General features: G+C 51.7%; 5 protein-coding genes across 5 annotated transcripts, besides 1 other annotated feature; 1 reads left to right on the forward strand and 4 right to left on the reverse strand.

Moving 5' to 3' along the window:
* Positions 1-19,014: part of a sequence feature (contig 1.102 645..132643(-1)) that runs on past both edges of the window.
* ANIA_05985 (inositol oxygenase) lies at positions 82-1,078 on the forward strand (the record flags this gene model as incomplete). Its single annotated transcript, XM_658497.2, has 1 exon — positions 82-1,078. The coding sequence occupies exon 1, from the start codon at positions 140-142 to the stop codon at positions 1,076-1,078; it is 939 nt and encodes a 312-aa protein (XP_663589.2). The 5' UTR covers positions 82-139.
* On the reverse strand, positions 1,565-2,707 carry ANIA_05984 (putative NAD binding Rossmann fold oxidoreductase; the record flags this gene model as incomplete). Its single annotated transcript, XM_658496.2, has 1 exon — positions 1,565-2,707. One exon carries the CDS (start codon positions 2,705-2,707, stop codon positions 1,640-1,642), a length of 1,068 nt encoding a protein of 355 aa, XP_663588.1. The 3' UTR covers positions 1,565-1,639.
* ANIA_05983 (uncharacterized protein) lies at positions 3,043-4,809 on the reverse strand (the record flags this gene model as incomplete). Its single annotated transcript, XM_658495.2, has 4 exons — positions 3,043-3,766; positions 3,844-3,956; positions 4,029-4,458; positions 4,523-4,809. The coding sequence occupies 4 exons, from the start codon at positions 4,807-4,809 to the stop codon at positions 3,097-3,099; spliced, it is 1,500 nt and encodes a 499-aa protein (XP_663587.1). The 3' UTR covers positions 3,043-3,096.
* Positions 5,310-12,665, reverse strand: tor (phosphatidylinositol kinase-related protein kinase torA; the record flags this gene model as incomplete). The annotated part of the gene is made up of 4 exons (XM_050612292.1): positions 5,310-5,699; positions 5,749-11,437; positions 11,523-12,474; positions 12,539-12,665. 4 exons carry the CDS (start codon positions 12,663-12,665, stop codon positions 5,310-5,312), a joined length of 7,158 nt encoding a protein of 2,385 aa, XP_050467029.1.
* ANIA_05981 (SH3 domain protein) lies at positions 14,529-18,292 on the reverse strand (the record flags this gene model as incomplete). The annotated part of the gene is made up of 3 exons (XM_658493.1): positions 14,529-16,315; positions 16,376-16,474; positions 16,540-18,292. The coding sequence occupies 3 exons, from the start codon at positions 18,290-18,292 to the stop codon at positions 14,529-14,531; spliced, it is 3,639 nt and encodes a 1,212-aa protein (XP_663585.1).

The following is a 19,014-nucleotide window of genomic DNA, read 5'->3' on the forward strand; positions in this document are numbered from 1 at the left end:
ACACTGATCGCCACAATGGCTCTGATATATATGGCATTCTTGACTTGCCTCAAGTCAAACATCATCATCAATCGAAATCTACCTTTCTATACTACGACGACTCTCTAGAAAAAAAAAAGACCAAGCAAAAAAGAGCAAGATGTCGCCTCACTCCAACGCCAACGGTGCGGCCCTCGAAGAACTCTCTGACGCAATTGACAATGTCAACGTCTTGAAGCAAAACCTCAAATCGCAGAACGAGGCAAAGGCCGTTGAAAAGGGCTTGTACGATGAATCCGAGTTCGACAAGGAAAAGGACAAGACCCAGTTTCGGCAGTACGAGGACGCCTGCGACCGCGTCAAAAACTTCTACAAGGAACAACACACCAAGCAGACCGTCGCATACAATCTCAAAGCCCGTAATGACTTCCATTCCAAGACGCGCGCCGTGATGTCTATCTGGGAGGCGATGGAGAAGCTGAACACGCTCATTGACGAGAGCGACCCGGATACCTCTCTTTCGCAGATCGAGCACCTTCTGCAAAGCGCAGAGGCTATCAGACGGGACGGCAAGCCCCGCTGGATGCAGCTGACGGGCCTCATCCACGATCTCGGCAAGCTCCTTTTCTTCTATGACGCCCGCGGGCAGTGGGATGTTGTCGGCGATACGTTCCCTGTCGGGTGCGCATTTGACGATCGCATCATCTACGGGACCGAGTCCTTCAAAGACAACGAGGATTTCAATCACCCCATCTATTCAACTGAGAACGGCATCTACACCCCGGGCTGCGGTCTCGACAACGTCATGCTCAGCTGGGGCCACGACGAATACTTGTACCATGTTGTCAAGGACCAGAGCACGCTGCCTGATGAGGCGCTCGCCATGATCCGGTACCACTCTTTCTACCCCTGGCACAACGCTGGGGCGTACCGGCACCTAATGAACGAGAAGGATGAGGCGATGCTGAAGGCCGTCAAGGCGTTCAACCCATATGACCTGTACAGCAAAAGTGATGAGGTGCCGAGTGTGGAGGAGCTGAAGCCGTACTATCTGGAGCTGATCGATGAGTTCTTCCCTAATAAGCAGATCAAGTGGTAGAACCTCTTTCTAACATTTGTGGCTTTGGATGGATTTGTGTTGATATTCTGGTTATATTACGAGTTACGATTTAGCTTTATCTTTTGATTCTTTGAATATTACCTTCTTGGACCTCACTGATTGGAGGATCTCATCTCAAATCGAGTGATTGTATCTTAACTCCACATTCCATCGCCCTTTCACCGTGCTCTGTAGATCTAGTAGTAGTATAAGAGGAAAGAAGCTAAAGCCTTTTAGCTTCCCCTCCTTATGCAGGTTAGATAGGGAATTATTCCCCGCACTCCAATGCTCAAGCCCAAGCTCCGCTGCCTGTGCGGTCCACTGTTCAACAGCGATAGGGTCAAAGGTGCCCAAGCCATGAAGCATTATGGACGCTAGAGCTACCTCCCAGGTGACTTAGTTCAGGCGGACGAGTCTGTCTTTCCTCTCTTTTATCCTTATAAGGGGAAGATTGTAGCTAGAAAGGTAAGAGATGTGCGTTTCCAATTCATAAGATTATGTCTATCGACAATCTAGCTTTATACCCATAAAAGTCAATACCAATGCCAAGTCATAATTCATTCACAGCTTATTCTTCTCCACCCGCCGTCCATTCTCATCGAAGAAGATCTTTTCCCCCGTGATCAGACTCTCCTGCAACGCTGCGCCAATGCGCACCGCCTGCACGGCCCCCTCCAGTTTTAAGGGCACGGGCTTGTTCTCCAAAACAGCCGCAGTAAACTCATTCGCTTCGGTAACAAATGCATACTCAAAGCGGTCATAGTAGTGCTGCGGAATCTCCTTCTTAACGCCGCCTGCGTCGAACGTTTGCACCAGATTTAGCTGAGGCTGCGCGTTCACTGTGACCTTGCCTTTGGTCCCAATGAACTCGGACGTGTCCTCCTGGCCCGCGGCCATCATCCGGGAGGCGTAAAAGTACGCCATCTTGCCGTCGTAGAACTCGACGAGCCCGACGGCGTTGTCGCGGTCGTTGTGCTTGCGAAGATCCGGCTCAACAGCTGTGATGCCAACCGCGGAAACAGAGCGGACCTTGGAGTCTTGGCCGAAGAACCACAGGGTCAGATCGATGTCGTGGATGGAGCAGTCGACAAAAATGCCGCCCGAGAACTCGGCGTACGCCACAAAGAACCCCGTCGGATCGAGCTTATCACAGGTCTGGCTGCGGATGACGCTGGGCGTTCCCAGCGCACCAGAGGACATCTTGTTGTACGCATCCCGGTACGAAGCATCGAACCGGCGCGAGAATCCGCACATGACTTTGAGGTGCGGCTTTGCGTTCGCGGCATCAAGGACGGACTGGGAGATCTCAACGCTCGTGCTCAGCGGCTTCTCGCAGAGGACATGCTTCTCAGCTTCGATGGCCTTGATGGCTTGTTCGGCGTGCACGGCAGTAGCGGAGGCAACAATGACGGCTTCGAGGCCTTCGTGCTTCAGCATATCGTCGTAGTTCTTGTAGAGCTTGACGCCGTACGGCTCCAGGTGGACCTTAGCCCATTCGATCTCGGTGTCGTCCGGTGTGCTGGCGGCGACGAGCTCGGCGCGCGGAGTGCGCTCAAGGAAGTTGAGCGCATGCCGCTTACCCATGCGCCCGAGGCCGGCGCAGCCGATCTTGAGTCGTTTAGCGGCCATTGTGATGTTTTTGGAAATGAGAAACGTTTAGGTGGGAAGAGAGCTGTAATACTGGGAGAGCAATTGAGTGAGAAAGAAGATGAGGTTGGGGATTAAGATTGATGAGGGGAAAACTACACAACCAACAGCGAGACACGAATTTAAAGTCTCCTCAGGCGCAAACAAAGTCGGTCTGGTTTCAAGCAAAAGCAATATCGCAGGAGCAAGTCCGAGAGCGAGTAAGGACCAAAGTCCGATTGTGTGGAGGCCGGAAAAGGGCTTCCAGAGGAGAAAAGGATTCCGAGCTGTAGATGCGGGGAAAACTGCCCTTCCTGTACACTACAAGTTGACTACTCTCAACATAGATCATTAGTGCATGAAAGCGGAATTGCTCTGTACAAGAAATAAGATCACCGTCGCCTCCGCTTCTCAAGCGGATCGGTCCATCCTTCTCCCCTCGACCAGGCCAGCAGCTTCCTAAATCCAGGACCCTGCAGCGCGCCCGGTCGCGCCTCGAGAACGCAGCCCAGAGTGGCCCAGGCAACGACAAAGAGCCAAAGCTCTCCGCCTCTCCACCCTTTCCACAATCCCCGCTTGACCCCGGCCTTCCATACTGAGTCCACGGCAGTGCGGAAAAAGTACAAGCACACGTTGCGGCTATTTTTTCCTTTTCCAAGGAAGGCGAACGGTATTCCCGCAAGTGCGCCGCTAAGGTAGAACCGCTGCGTCGGAAATACTGACCGGGGCAGCACTGCATTACACAGGCACAAGCTTCCCCAGGCCGATCCGACCGCTGCTGCGACGACCGCGGTGCTTGCGATGATATGTCTTGAGAGTTCGTTTATCGTGGTGATCGGCTGAGTGAGCCAGCCTTTTACATCGAGCGCCGACCGCGCGAATGCTACCAATGTGAAGAACTGCCCCAAGGCGGATACAGAGGTGAGGAGGTGGTGCGTGAAAGCTGTGGCACAGCTTGGGCTACTGGGATGGAGCAGGGCACATGATAAATTGGGGATTGATGGATGTGCTGGTCCAGTTATGGGCGAGATGAACTGGAGTCCCGTAGGCAAGACATTGGGACTGGCCGGGTGAAGTATAGGCGAGACAAACGCCCTGCAACTGTTAGCGTCGCCTTCAGAAGAGTTCGAGAAACTTACGGCCATCGAAGCTTAGCAATCACCGCAAGTGAGTCCACGATCGCTTCCCTCTCAGGCCAGGCAAATTCTAGTGGCAGAGTAGCTGGCCGGGCGTGGATATAAGTTGGAGATAGCTTCAAGATTGCAGCTGCCATCCACTGCTGCTAGTCAGTTACTGCATCCCGAGCGATAACCGGACCACCAACCTTGGGCATCGCCTCGCGGTCAAACACAAACGCGTGGAACAGCTGCGCGAGCGACACGGGCATCAACAGCCAGCTTCCAAACCACCGCGGTTTGTTCTTCAGCCATCCTTTCTCGTCCATCACATTGTAGACCGCCTCCAACCCCCGTGTAGCTGTGTAGATTGCGAGCGTCATCCGCAGCTGGTCGCTTGTGCAGATTCCCAGAGCAAGGCCCGCCAAACTGGCTCCGACAGCGGGCGCACATCGCGATGTTAGTGCTTTCGAGACCCGCGGGTTGCGCTCACGGAAAGGTGCGGCTTCATCGGTGCGTAGGTTCGCGCGTAATCGGACGAAGAAGCGATGAAGGAGTCGGTGCAGCAATACCATGAGCGACAGCGCTGTAGATATGCGCAAGATCGCAGAGCGGAGTAGTGAAGTGCGGTCCTTCGTTCTAACAAGCAAGGTTTAGCGGTCTCCTGTTCTTCCATAATGACCGATAGAGTAGGTGTTCTCACTCTACTGGGACCTTCGAGATGCGACCGGCGATAAATTTGAGTATCTTCAGAGCGACTCCCGATCCCAAGAAGACGCGCAGCGCCGACCGCACGGCAGCTTCATTGTATTTATTTTTCGACCGAGTAATCGCTTCGAATCGTGCTGGAGTGAGCAGTTTGCTCTGTATGGAGGGATACAACTGGACGTGGTCGTGAAGGGCCCTGTATTCTTTGGCGCTCAAGGAGATAGCGAGGGCGTTGCGGAGGACCGGATTTACCCCAGGATCGGGTTGTGGAGCGGGAGGCATGATGCTCCTGTCCTGTGAGGACACTAGATGATAATAGAATGACAAGATGCAACTGTAGCTAGATGAAGAGGAATAGAAGACGATGAGGAGTCGAAGCTGGAGTTGATTTCTGCCCGTGACCTCGGTTCGGGCCCTCTGCAGTTGTGGCTAATAACACTTAGATTGGATCACTGCGCCGAGGCCTAACTCTGATCACTCCTTTCAAACTGGTAAATGTTCAGTAAACTATCAGAGCTTCTATCTACTCATTCACTGCTGGCAGTAGTTCCACACATTTGAAGGTGAGCACGTGAAAGATTCATATTATATACTCCACCGGTAGCAGTAGAAAGCCGTCTAGACAACTAGAATCATAACCACCAATCCTCTCTTAGAAATAGACGGCATAGCAGAACATTATGCTACAGCCGAACTCATGAAACTCATCCATGCAAAACCGTCATCGCCATCGAGAGACCCTGAACACAAAAAATCCACGGAGGGAATGAAAAGAAAAACAATCACCAGAAACTGCACCATCCAATCCAATGCTGACAGATGTTCTCAACACTAGTTGCCTGTGCAAGAAGCTTGTCAACTTGATCGCTAACATTGAGCTCTTCGCTAGGCTTAAAGTCCCGGCCGGTCAGCTTCTCCCGCACCCGAGCAAGCACCTGTAAGGCTCTTGCATTCTGAGCCTCACGTGCCTCATTAGGCACCCCTTCTTGAGCGTCGAGAATACCACCTTCAAGGATTGAAGGCCGACGGTGCCGAGAGAAGTTGCTGGGTTGGACGCCGTGCTCGAGGTTGACATTGGAGACAATCGATTGACGACGCTCCGCGTTAAATGGCATTCGGTCAGGAGACTCGCGAATTCCCAGACGCCAGTTGATTAGAGGGTCGTGAATAAACTATATTAAGTTAGCAAATAGTGGATTATATGAGGAAAAGGTAACTTACAGCCTCCAGAACGGCCATCAGCGAGTCCTTGTTCTCACGTATCACCCGCATGACAGCTTCACAAGTGATCCGGTAGCTTCCTTCAATGTTGCTGACTTCCATCGCAAACGTCAACATACGCGTCAAACGGAATGGCACGCGCTCCGGATACTTTTCACGATGCATGGCAACTTCGAAGCAGTCACCAAAGTCAATATGAACCACTTTGCCGGTCACTCTGTCCAGAAGAAGATTGGACGGGTGGCGGTCACCTAGACCAAGGATGTAGCCGACCATGGACATGACTCCAAGTGAACGAGTGTAGTTGGTACGACGCTCAAGCCAGGCTTCGGAGCTCTTACTCTTCAACCACAGAACACGGTACAGATCCTTCCCGGTTGTGTTGTCCATCGCATAGCCAAATACTTCAACCTTCTGCATGAGCGTTAGATTGTCATAGTCTGGAGCCATCTGTAACATGATCCTATGCTCGATGTTGAGGAGAATACGCCGCGTTTCCCGGTATTCTTTTATCAAAGCATGGAGGGTGTCACTATTGGTGACCCAGCCGATGATACCAGAGTTCTGAGACAGAGGAATGGCCGGGAAGCGCTGCACCGTTAGATGCCGCTTGAAGCTTTCACTATCGTTATCGAGAAGAGTGTTGACCAGGCCGAATAACTGCATGACTCTCTCATCTTGTCGGATATCTTCGTGGCCCTTCACCACATACATGTAGGAGCTGCCGTCACTGCCCTTCAAAGTCATCCTCCGTGGTCGCTTCTTCGTTTGAAGAACATGTAGGATTGGATCGAAACTGATGATTCGGATAATGGGCCTGCCACTTTGGTAGGTACCAGGAACAGCGAGATCAAGGTCCACGCAATCCTTGAGTTTGGGCGAGACGTATTTGAGATCTAGGGTTGATAACTGTGGTAGCTGTCGGCTGATTTTGCGGAACACTGTGTAATACAAATCCCACGCTTGGTTTAGGTCACCGATTTCTTCCGTCTCGCGATAGAGCATGCAGTAATGCTTGGCCTCAGCCAGGTCACGTCCGAAAGCTTGGGCAAACGATACTTCGCGCAGGGTTTCAGCACCTTTATCAAGCATTTCATGAAGCGGTGCGAGAGTTGCAAACATCCCATCCACGTTATGGTCACCGAAATAGAGACGTGACGCCTCTTCCAGTCCTTCGTGCCAGAGTTCGTGCCACAGAACAGCGACCCTAATCAGCTCATGACTTACAAGATCAGCCTGCTCCACTAGGTTTGCACTGTGTGTCCGCATGCTCTCCATAATGTTGCCTGCGGACTGTGATCGTCGGGCAACATTCGACTTCATCGCAACTGTGAGCGGATACACGAGGGCTTGGGGATGTGCCTTGCCAACTTCAGCAAGCAAGCGATGAACGGCGCTGCGAACCCTGAAGTTGGGCTGATTGATGCGGGCAATAAGCTGAGGAGTGACGGCGAGCCACGTGTCGATATTAACAGCCGTGAAACCCTCTGTAACGACCGAGTTCACCTCCTGGTCACCACCATGGTTGAACCAGAGAGTGAGCAACCGAAGAGTATCCTGAAGAGACGACGTCGAAGAGAGGGCAATGGACCTAAAAAAGCCGCGAATCGCAGGAATCACATGTTCTGTTACGATATGCCCTGGAACCAATGCCAGATTTCCGCCGTCCTTACTTGCCTGGCTGGCAATTGTCGTCACGACCTCAAAGTTGGCCAGGGCCCATGAGTGCCAGGCTTTGTAGGAATCGCGGTTGTACCTGGTGGCTGCTGAATATGCGTTGAGTACTTCGCGGACATGCTCTGGCCGCCAGTCCCCTCGTTGTAGAGCCGTTTGCCACTCACCAAGTCTTAGATAACTCTTTGCAAGGAGCTTTCTAAACTTGTTGACATCACCAACGCGCTCTCGAAGGGCCATGATATCGGTATGGTTTCCTTCTGCGATACCATTAACGCCGTTGATACCGTTATGGTCAGATTGTGAGGCAACAAGTGCATTGAAGCGAGTGAAGTCTTCTGTTAGGTTGGCAGTAAATTCACGGAGCATATGAAGGGCCTCGCGTTGGCGGCCAGTTGCCCAGCTAAACTTCAAGCGAGCATATGTGACTTCTGGTGGGGAGATAGTGCGAGTGCCGCCGTTGCCGTCAGGGATGACAGTTTCTAGAGAGGCGAGAGAACGTTCCGCTAACCCCATGCGGTTTGATTTGCGACACAAATTGGCAAACTTGATCCACATGTCTAGGTTCTCTCGCGGTGTTGTAACAAGTGCTCTGACCTTGAGCATGCGCTGCCATACCTCTACATTCTGCTGGCAGCCGAGAAGTCGCCTGTTCCAGGTCTGGCGCATTGCCTCTTGTCTCTCGGGATCACCAACATTCTGTTTGTAGGTGATGATCTCCTCGAGTTCAGCAAGCATTTGAACGCGAACAACTACATTGTAGGCACGGTTATATGACTCTCCGAGAAGTGCTGAGAGTTCCGTGTCAAGGCCGTTCCGGGCCTTTTCGATGTACATAATGGCTTCATCAAATTGGTTGCGATGAATTGCCAGTATTGCCCCAAAGAACGAACGGTCAGGAGATTGTTCTTTCATAACTCCTAGGTACGAATCCATCAGCTCCCATTGACCGCGACCCCATGCAGCTGCCGCAGCGAGAGGAGCGATTGATTTCCGGTGTTCTAGAGAGGCCTGGTTCCACTTCTCCTGAGCGAGGTCAGACAACACTTTCCATTCTCCAAGAGCATGTAGACAGCGCATTTTCCCCATTGTGATACCGAAAGAGTCGGGGTCAATCTTCTCACGACGTTTGTAAGCTGCAAGGGCTTCTTCCCATCGCTGAAGTTTCTCAAACCAGGTCTCCTTCAGTTCAACATCCCGATACGCCTGAGCCTTCCGAAGGATACCAATAGCGGCATCGGATTGCTGGAGCTGATTGTTGATAGTAATGAGTGCCTCTACAGCTCCAGAGTTCTGATCTTGCTCGAACTCGAGTTCTTTGTAGTGGAGCGCCTTTGCGAACGCGTGACATTTGGCAGCATATTTTCCAAGAGTGCGGATATCAATCGGCAGCGCCTTGTCGTCGTGCTCCATAAACTCAGCAAGATTGAGCAAGATCTGAAGAATTTCCGGTGGAATGTTCGGCGAGGTGAGGGCTTTTTCGATTGACCGAACCAGCTCTTCCTGGTACTGGTCGTACAATTCCGTCCAACAGGAGACGAAAGCGGCATTGAATAGATCCCTAGCGAGGGGTTGGTAGATGCCCGCCAGGCTGGCACAAGCACGCAGCGCCGGCGAAGGTGATTCTTTCAAAAGCTCTACACTGAACCTCCGGATCCATTCTTGCCAGTCTTCGCGAGTCGACTTTTGCGAAGCGTCCCAGGCGTTCTTAAGATGTTGTTGATTGACCACCATCTTCTTTTGACCGATCTCTGCATAGTTCGCGTCATCCGCCAATGGGGCATAGCTCTCGTCAGGATTGAGATCCTGTGGGAGCGGGTCTCCTTTCTGGAGCTTTGTGACAAGGATCTGATAGTTCACGTGATTGACTTGATGATGCTTCAAGACCTTGTTCAGCAGATGAATATAATGGTTGAAATCCTGGCCAAGCTGGAATATCAAAGAGCATATGCAATCCATAGCAGCCTGTCGTAACATACGGTCGTTGCCGGCAACGACTCGAGAAAGGGAGTGTACAATCAAGGACGCAAAATCGGAGACATTCACTTGTCGCGAAAGTTTGGTCAAGCTGTCAATAGCTGACTTTCTGATGCTCGCTGGGTTCTGGGACCTATCAAACAGACGCACAATGGAGGGCACAATCAGATGCATGTACTCTTCGCCACTGGAGCCGAATACTAAGAAGCTATGCAAAATCCTCTCGGAAGGCTGGCGGCGCGGAGTATTATCCTTTTCCAGTGTGTCCAGCATTGGAGGAATGAGATTTGCAAGGTACTTCTTAAATTCACCCTCAAGGGACTTGGCTATCGCGTCCACAAGCGAGAGAATGGTCGCTTGAACCTGATATGACGTGTCCCAGAATTCCCGAATGACCTCAATTATTTCAGGAAGAAAGGCTCTGATGTGCTGCCGCACAATATTGACAAGGATTGCCATTTGGTTGAAATAAGATTCGAGCCGGCTTGAGGGTGAACCTCGAATGACAGAAATGAAACCAGGAATGATCTGGCCAAGGAAGGGGACACACTTCAAGCCAAGGGTCTTAAAGATCGTAACAATCGCGTCGATGACAGCAGAATGATATTGCGCAAGGGAGTTCTCGCGAAGTATGTTCTGCATGAGAGTATGGATAACAACAGTTGGGTAGTACTCTTCATTGGAAGGGGCAAGGCCTTGCATAATAAGACTAACGTCTGACACCACTTGTACTTCGTTGATATGGTGGACGTCTGGTGCGGTTTCGCTTATTTGCTGGTATTTATAAGGGTCCAGTGCACCTAGAATTCCTAGAACTTTTATCGTTTCCTTGCGAAGCGATCCTGCCTGCTCCGTCTTGATGATACCAATAAGCACCGCCAGCAGATGAGGGTGGTCGGTGTACGGGTCGATAACGTAGCCTGAGTTGCTGGCTATCTGGCCCAATGTTCGCAAAGCCGCTTCTCTCTTAGCATGAGATGAAAGGTCCTGCAAGGCATCCAGAACGATTGGCATCAGCTTAGGCAGGTAGGCTTTCATATCGCTGCCCCCAACGCTTGCAAGTTCTCCGACAGCTTTCAGTGTTGTGGAGGCGACGCCGTGATTGGCATCAACTGCTTTCGGTAGCAGAGTCGTAACCATAGGGTCGACGTACGACCGGATAAGTTTCGTGGCATTCGAAACAAAAAGGCTAATAAGCTGTGCACTTTCTTCCTTCTGGCGAGCAGTGCTTGCGAACCCAAGTCCAGTGAGCAAGTTCACCAGCAACTTCCTTAGGGGAGGGAATACGTAGGCTGGGTTGACACTGGAAAGGCGGCCAATTATGCAGATCGCTGCCTCTCTGACAGCGAACACTTCATCATTCACGGCCAAGAAGAGGCATCGGATATTTTCTGGCCGTGCAAGGTGCCGGTCAAATTTGCGATCCAAGGACCATAGCACAGTGCGTCTAATCTCAGGATCAGGGTCGCCGACACCAACGGTCAATAGCTTGTCGATGACCTCGCTAACAACCTGTATTGAGTGGCTGCTGGTCTGATTGATAATGGGGTCATGCACAAATAGCTGGCAGCAGGTAAGAGCCGCAGCCTTCCGAATTTCAGGGTTGTCGTTTTCAACATAGTGAATGGCAACGTCGCGCACAAATTCATTCAAAATATGACCAGAAAAATCGAAGCTTCCCAGGGTGTGGAGAGCCAGCGCAATTTCAGCGTCAGAATGCAGTTCTTGCAGGGTGAAGTCTTTGGCGAAAGACGGCAGCGGAGGTAGCCTGCTTTCCGGACAACCTAGGGGGCGAAAAGGCGTCCCATCAAGAATCAGGCTAAGCATATCCAGCAGCTTTACTTGAATCGTGGGCTTGATTGGTGGAATATAATGAGCCATATCAACAAGAGCCTGTGTCAGGGATTCACTTAAGCCACATGCAAAGATGGGATCGAGGAGCGATTCCATGTATTTGCTGAGAGCCTGCCCAACAGCCAGCGAGAGCATACTAATACACTCAAACATTGGCGCTTCATTAATGGCAGCTCGATTTTTGCTGCCAATCATTAGCGTCAGATTAAGGCTGGGGGGATATATAAAAATAACAAAAGGGAAAAGAAAGGTTGGGAGTTTATACTTACGCTTTCAGGGCCAGTCCTTCGCGGATGTAAACAATGATACCATCAAGGTATTGTGCAATAGCTACACCCACCGCATTTGCAATCTTTCCGATAGCTATGAAAGCAGCATTGCGCTCCTTGTCCTTTTTGAGCTGGGCTTGAAGATACACCATGAATCTATGCAGGTATGTTTCGGTGAAATCAACCGGAGCGTAGGAGGCAAGAATGGGAATTGTGAGAACAACTTGCGTCCGAATTTTCGGGTCTCGGTGGTCCTTGAGACGAAGCACGATTTCACACGCATTTCGATAATGTTCATTCATGAACATGGCTCCTTTGAGGAGAAGTTCCTTAAGAACCAAGAGTGATCCATGGATCCAGTCCACATTATTCGACTTCAAGCCCTGGAGCGCTTCCTCGTATATTCTCGCAAACCATAGCTGCCGAACCTGTATATCTCTCGCAGCAATGATTTCGAAGCATTCACTTACTGCTTCTGCAGCAGTCTCTCGGATAAGTACCTTGGGGTCTCTCAGAGCAACCCAGATGAGTTCGAAGATCTGAGGAACGAACCCGTAAAGAAGCGTGGGCGACCCTTTAGCGAGCTCCCGAATAACCAGCACCGCAGCAAACCGTCGACCTTCTTGTCGTTCAGACTGAAGCCATTCCAGTGCCGACTGTATTTCACTCTCAACCAATTCTGCAGTAAGGGCACCACCGGGCTTCGCCAGGCGACCAAGTGCCCGAGCGGCGTAGACAAGTACGGCATTATCGCTGCTGCGCAGGGCGCTCCGCAAATAGCTGGCGAACCTCGTTGTCTTCTGCGCATTGTCCACGCCATCGAAATCTATTAGTCGGTCAAGAGCTAGGAGACCGCCGATCCTTTCGTGTGCATCACTGCCGGTGACAACAAGCTGGGCGATGCGTTGACTAACGGCGTTATAGAATTCAATGAACTTCTCGGGAGGCCAGTCTATGAGAAAGTAATCCGCAAATCAGCACTCAGCATAGAATGATGACGTGAAAACTTAGTCTACCTCTTGAGATGGCAAGAACATTTTCGTAAAGCTCGTAAGCAGCTCGGACCCGCGTTTCCTCGTTCTTAGACTTCAGCTCGATGAAGAGCCTCTGGGTGACGTCCGTGATCGGACCTGCTTGCGCCATCTTTGAAACCGCTCCCTAGGGGGCACATTTGACGGCAGCCTCTGGGGCATTCAAGATGACAACAAGAGCATGAGGAAGAATTCAAGGCGTAGTGTGAGTCTGTGGGACAGAAGGAGAGGCGGCACGGAGCCTGGAGGTCAGAAGGGCCTAGAGTTAGTTCCGCTTGTTGGTCACGCACTGGTCAATGATGCCTGGGGCAGCGCTATTTGCTGCCTTACCTACTACTAGTACCGCACATCATGAGCATCTCATTGCGCCTTCCTGTTCAGTGTTATTATTACAAAGCTACCAAATTATCTCCCTTCTCAGTTTGAGGCCCTCTTATCCTTTCTACGCGAAGGGTCTTGTAGACAGTGATCGTGGCTGCTTCGCTCACTCCAAGCATTATGGAGTATGAAGCGTGTTATCCTTTCCGTCTTGCTTTCGAGTCACTTAACATTCTTTCGTCAGAAACAGTCATTTTACGCTTAGTCTGTTGGGGCCGATCATTACCTTAGGTTCCCGAGCATAATTCAGAAAGTATTTACAGCGTTATCCAGCCGAAGTCTGTAGAGGACGCTCTAATCCTTTGCAGGAAAGCTATAGGGCCATCCTTACAGTTACAACATCCCGGTCCACGTATGAATTCATGGTTCTTGGTAACTGGAATCTCTCAGATTAAATGTACAGGTTGCTGATACGTTTTCCTGAAGATAATCAACATAAATCAAGCGCACCAAGTTTTCCAACGGGGCTAACAACCTTCGTGCTATAGACCGTTTAGCAGAAGGATTCTGGTTACCAATGGCCCCAATTTTCAAAGAGTGAAAAAGACAAAGATTTCGAATATAGCGTTGCGTCTGGTCAAACAGTCACAGGCCTCTTGCAATGTCCTCTTCCATTCACGGTAGTAGAAGAGCAAAGACCTGCTCGATCTACTGCCGGACTTCTCGTGGCAGGGATATGGTGATCATTTCTCCTTTTTTGAGCAGAATAGCAAACACTTGTCCCAGATCCTCGAAACTAATCCTGGAGCTTCCAGCTGGGACGTGGAGGCAATCCGTCCGGGATGGACAAGCCGACCAGATATTGGAAGACTACTAACGTTGATTGACGATACTGCGACAGTCACATTGCACCCCTTAACGCAAGTTACAAACCTTGTGATAGGCAGCCAACGGGCTGTAGGCTGCTTCGCTATCAACAAGTATAGCGGATTGCTGTATGATTTCTCTGGTCAGCAAACATGGATGCATTAAGACTTTTATGATGATTTTTCTTGTTTACACTGGTCGATAAAATGGAGCATTCGATTATTCCAGTGCTCGGCCCAGCTCTAATCCCAGTGTCTAGCACCTTCTGAACTAAAGGCTGTTTCCATAGTACCGGAATCAGGGCACAAGGAAGTCCGAATACCAAGCGGGAGAGAGTACGAGAACAAAGTCCTATGTTATCAGAGAAGTATATGAGCATACATACTACGACTCTTCGGTCCACAAGATAAGAGAACGGTTTTTGAGCAATGCTACATGAAACGATAACAGGATCAATAAGTACATGGAACAAATGCTATATTCGAGAACAGATTGAGGTGATCACAGAATGGACGGCGAACAATACAGGGGTTGGCTAAAAGGTCGTATTAATCCATGTACGTGCAGAACATTAAAATGTACCAGAAACAAATCATCTATCCATCCATCTTCTCTTCGTGTCGAGCTTGTAGTGTAGCAGGAGAGTAAGATTGAACGAGGCGCATGTGCATGTTGAACTCTCGCTTGAAGGGAATCAATCATCAGGTGTCATTGCGGGTTTGATCTGGAAGCTCATCCCACGTTAAGGTCGTCATCAAGCATTATTAGGCAAGGTGCGCGTTGTTGTCTTTTAATTATCCCATCCGACCCAGCTGCGAGGCATTACTCGCCAAACCTTGCACTCGCCGCTACGGAGGTCGTCCAGCTTGAAACTTTCCATCTTGACCTTCTTGCTCTCGCGGCCCTGCTCCCAGGCACGAATCTTCTTCTTCTTTCCATCCCAGTCAACAACGACGCCAACGTGGTCGGGTTTGCCAACCTCAGCACTGTACTTTTGATGCATTGTACCGCGGTGGCCTTGGAAGCGTGCATTGCGGAAGCTTACGATATCGCCGGGGCGGATCTCGTCATGTTGCTGCACGGAAGCATTGGCCATATTGGAGTAAACCAAAGCACCGTACGCACGGTTACCGACAGGGCGAAGTGCGTCTGACAAGGGGTCTAATAAGTGCTTAACAAGTCCGAACGGCGTACCATCAGCTACAGTGGTGTTCTGAATAGCCGTAACGCCCTCAGAAACACGAGTACCGACTTGGACATGGGCATTCTCAAGCTGATCCTGGCGAGGAGGTAGAGGAGGCTGCTCATGACGTTGTTCCAGCACTGCGTCCGCTGGGTTGCGGGCATCAAAACTCACAGAAATCACAGTCTGGGAGTAATCACGGAATAGGACGTACACGTCCTTGGTGATCGTAGTCTTCCCGCCTCGCTTCGAAGAGCTAGACTCTTCGAACTCAAGGAGGATATCCTGCCGATTCTGAAGGACAGGGGGAGGAACGTTCGGCTGAGCCCACCACAGCGTGCCCTCAGCTAAGTCCAGATCCATAGCAATGAAACCTTGGTCCATGGATGGACGGCCTACATCCATGGACCTTCGTACAGCAGGTTGTGCCCTCGGGACGTCCAAAGATGCACGGTTGCTCAATGGAGTCGGCGGCGGGATTGCCGCTGGAGGCTGGCTCGGTAGAGGAGGTGCCGAGGTTTCCGGAGCTGTCTGCACAGGGGATGCGTCGTACAGACCGTCCGAGTCATCTTCTTGAACAGGGGGCGGCGGTGGTGGAGGCAGGTCGGGTCGTCCCGTCGGCACAGGAGCTGCTTTTGGTGCAGGCAATCCGTGTTGTGGTGCTGTATAACGGTATGGATCATACTCATCATCGTGACCATAAGAGAGCTCCCTCTGGGGTTGAGGCGGAGGGGGAGGAGGCGCCCTGGGCGCATCTATAGAAGCTCTGCCAGAACCGGAACTTTTTGGTGGTTGAGAGGGTGGAGGAGGCGGAACCCCTCTGGGAGCAGAAAGAGGCGGTGGTGGTGGACGGTTCTCTGGCGGACTGCGAGGCGACTGAAGAGATTGATCGTCGGTGGCAGTTCCTTCATCAATGCTAGAGTCCCGACCATGTGCTTTCAATGCATCCTTGAACTTGGCACCGGAAGCGATGTCGGTATCATAATCACCATCATATTCGGTGACCTCGCCTTCAACGTCCTCACCAGCCTGACGTGGGTGAGGAATACTGGCCCGACTATCAGCCGTAGAACTACGTCGAATAGGTAGCTGAGGCGGTGGGGGAGGCGGCCGATTTTGAGTAGGAACAGGAGGGTTATTTTGTGGAACAGGCGGAGGAGGTCGACTCAGTCTTTTCTCGGAAGAAACGGTCGGTGACTTCGGTGAAGTCATATCGTAGGTTGATGAACGACGAGAGTCGAGATGGTCTGGCACTGGAGGTGCTGGCTCCGAATGTTGATTTGTAGCCGCAGCGTTCAGAGACATGTTTTTCGCGTGTACGGAGAGCTCATCATCAGAGTCCTCGCCGCCAGAAGTAGGGCTCCTCATCGGGGGAGGAGGAGGTACAGGACGACCTAGGTGACATGGGTTTATATTAGGTAAAGGAACTAGACAATGGGTGTCTCAATACTCACCTCCCGGAATTTGAGGAGGGGACGATGGCAGACCATGAGAGCTAGAAGGAGGAGTAGGGCGCGTATCCATCGGGGGGAGCGGAGGGGGCACAGGGCGTTCTGAAGTAGCGAAATTGTCAGTCAAAAAACATAGAGAAGACATTGACGGTGAATGAGGAACATACCATGGGGAGTAGGGGGTGGCCTATCGACGGATCGACGAGGGGTTTCCTCCTCAGACTCATCTTCTGGAACAGGTGCACTGTCAGAAGGTCCGGCCGAACCATATTGTTCAACCGATGCGATTGATCGAGGCTCGTCGTTCCTTTCCAAAGTGGGGGAAGCCAATGGCGATCTAACGGCGTTCATTCCAGGTAGGGCCATGACAGGAACCGGCGGCGCACTTGGAGCCGCAACTGTCTCCGATTCACCAGAGTCTTTCTCGCTTTGAACGGGAGCCTTAGGCTTTCGGGATACAGGCCCAGGAGCCGGCATGCCACCAGGAGGACCAAAGAAACCCATCATACCCATGCCGCCACTCATCTTCGCCATCCTTTCGCGAAGTTCCATTCTGCGCCTGACTTCTGGATCTATATCTTCTTCCTCATCCTCCTCTTCTTCCTCGTCCTCTTCCTCTTGTTTTTCATTCCCCTTCTCTACTTCCTCGTCTCCGTGCTCTTCTGCCAGCTTTCGTGTGAGGGGTTCACGTTGCGCCGGAGCGCGTGAGCGATCCTCTGAATCTTCTTTCCCTGTAGAAGTCTCATCGGCATCCTCAGTGTCTGCTGCCGCGGAATCATCTGCGTCGTTTGTATCACTCGCAAGGTCTTGAACGGCGGGATGCACTGCTGGTACAGCAGCCGTTGCACCCTTCAGCGTTTCGACGCTGTGGTCCCGGCCGACCTCTGGAGACTCGGAGTCTTCGGGCGCTGGATCCGCTGTAGTTAACCCCTCGTCCTGGGTTTCTGAACGCTTCTTTGGAGGTCGTTTGGCTTTCTCTTTCTTCTGGGCAGCTTCAGCATGACGAGCGGCTTGCTCCATCTGTTGCTTTTGCAGCAGTGCAATCCTTTCTTTTAAGCTTGTGGGCTTAGGCTGATCCTCCGCATTCTCCTCGGCACCTTCAGTTGGCGCAGGTCGGTTCTCAGAAACCGGTGGCTCGGGTGCTGGCCGATCGCGGATGTCAGGGTCCTCTTCTCGCTTGTAGGGAACTGCGGGTGTCTCTCGAGGCGGCGGTATATACGCATTTTTACTCGGAGGCGGTGCAACAAAGGGTTTCTTGATGAAAGACTGAGAGGAGTAGCCGCTCGGCTTAAACGGCGCAATCGGCGGTGCTGCAGGTTTATTGAAAGCGGCAATGCGATCCTTAAATGAAGAGCTCGCAGGTTTCTCTGCAACAGGAGGCGAGGGCTTCGATGCAAGTTTAGGAGCAGGCGCAGGCGCAGGCTCACTGGGCTCTTCCGGAGGACTCTGGGCTGCAGGTGCAGGTGGAAGGACTGGCGCGGACGCCGGTGCCGGCTTAGTGGGTGCCGACTCAGCAGTGGGCGTCTGTTCCACAGTCGCGGGAGGAGACTGGGGAGGAGGTATCGCTCTCGTCTCCCGTGGTGGAGGAGCTAGCTCTTCCTCGGACTTAGATGGACGAGTTTCTGCAATAGGCGATTCGGCCGTGGCCGGCTCAGGCGGCGCAGCAGCCTCAGGTTCTTTCTTCGGTCTATTGAGGCGCGTTGGCCGCGGTGGAGCGGGGGGTTCATATTTCTCCACAAAGTTTTTGGGGAAGATGCCTTCTACCTTGTTCCCCGACTCACTGAGGTACTCGCCATAGTACCACTCATCATCCTCCACACCAGTAACTGTTATGATCTGGCCGATGGTAAAATTAAGGTCATCCTCGTGGTCCGAAACGTATTCGAAAACCGCCTTGACCGTGAATGGCGGGCTAGACATTGGGGAGGCCGGCCCTCACGCGGAGGAAGTTGGTAATCAGTAGGTGCGGACCGCGATGGAGCTAAGTAGAGGAGGTTCCAACACGTAACTAGAAATCAGGTGCGACACTGGCATTAGCTGTTGCAGGTTTAACATGAATTAGATAGGCGGGAACCATGCAGTAAGAGATGCTTTATGAATAATTGGGAGAGATAAGGAAGGATACTGTCAGACGGGGTTGACGTATGTCGGGTACGTCTACGTCGTGGGGTTGGTGTGCGGATGTGAAGTGGGAATGTGTCAAGGAGAGAGGTGCGGCTAGAGAACGAAGGCATGCATTTACTTACAGAAAGCAAATACGTATGGGCTGCCACACGATCCGGTTGAGGCAAAAAAAACCGCCAAGAGGAGGGGACAACAGCGACAATGATATAGGGGCGGGCAGTAGTAGCAAAGAGGAGTGGCAGGAGGTTTGGAGTGTGAGAGACGGAGGGAGGAAAGAGTAAAGCGTAAAGACCGCCTGCTTCTGCTCCACCAACGGCACGATCGGCGGCTAAGAATGACGGAGCCAACAGGCAGAAATGAAGGACACTGCCACGATTGCAGGAGGGAGCAACGTGGTGTAACAAAGCTAGTCACAGTAGAGAGAGCTGGCGGTTTCAGAGCGTGGTCTTGAACTTTGTGCCTCGTCGTCATGTATTGAGCTTATACCAAGTCTACAGCTTGAATCCGGGGTTTCGCCT

The sequence above is a fragment of the Aspergillus nidulans genome, chromosome I (assembly GCF_000011425.1).
Source record: "Aspergillus nidulans FGSC A4 chromosome I".
Classification (NCBI taxonomy): Eukaryota; Fungi; Ascomycota; class Eurotiomycetes; order Eurotiales; family Aspergillaceae; genus Aspergillus; species Aspergillus nidulans.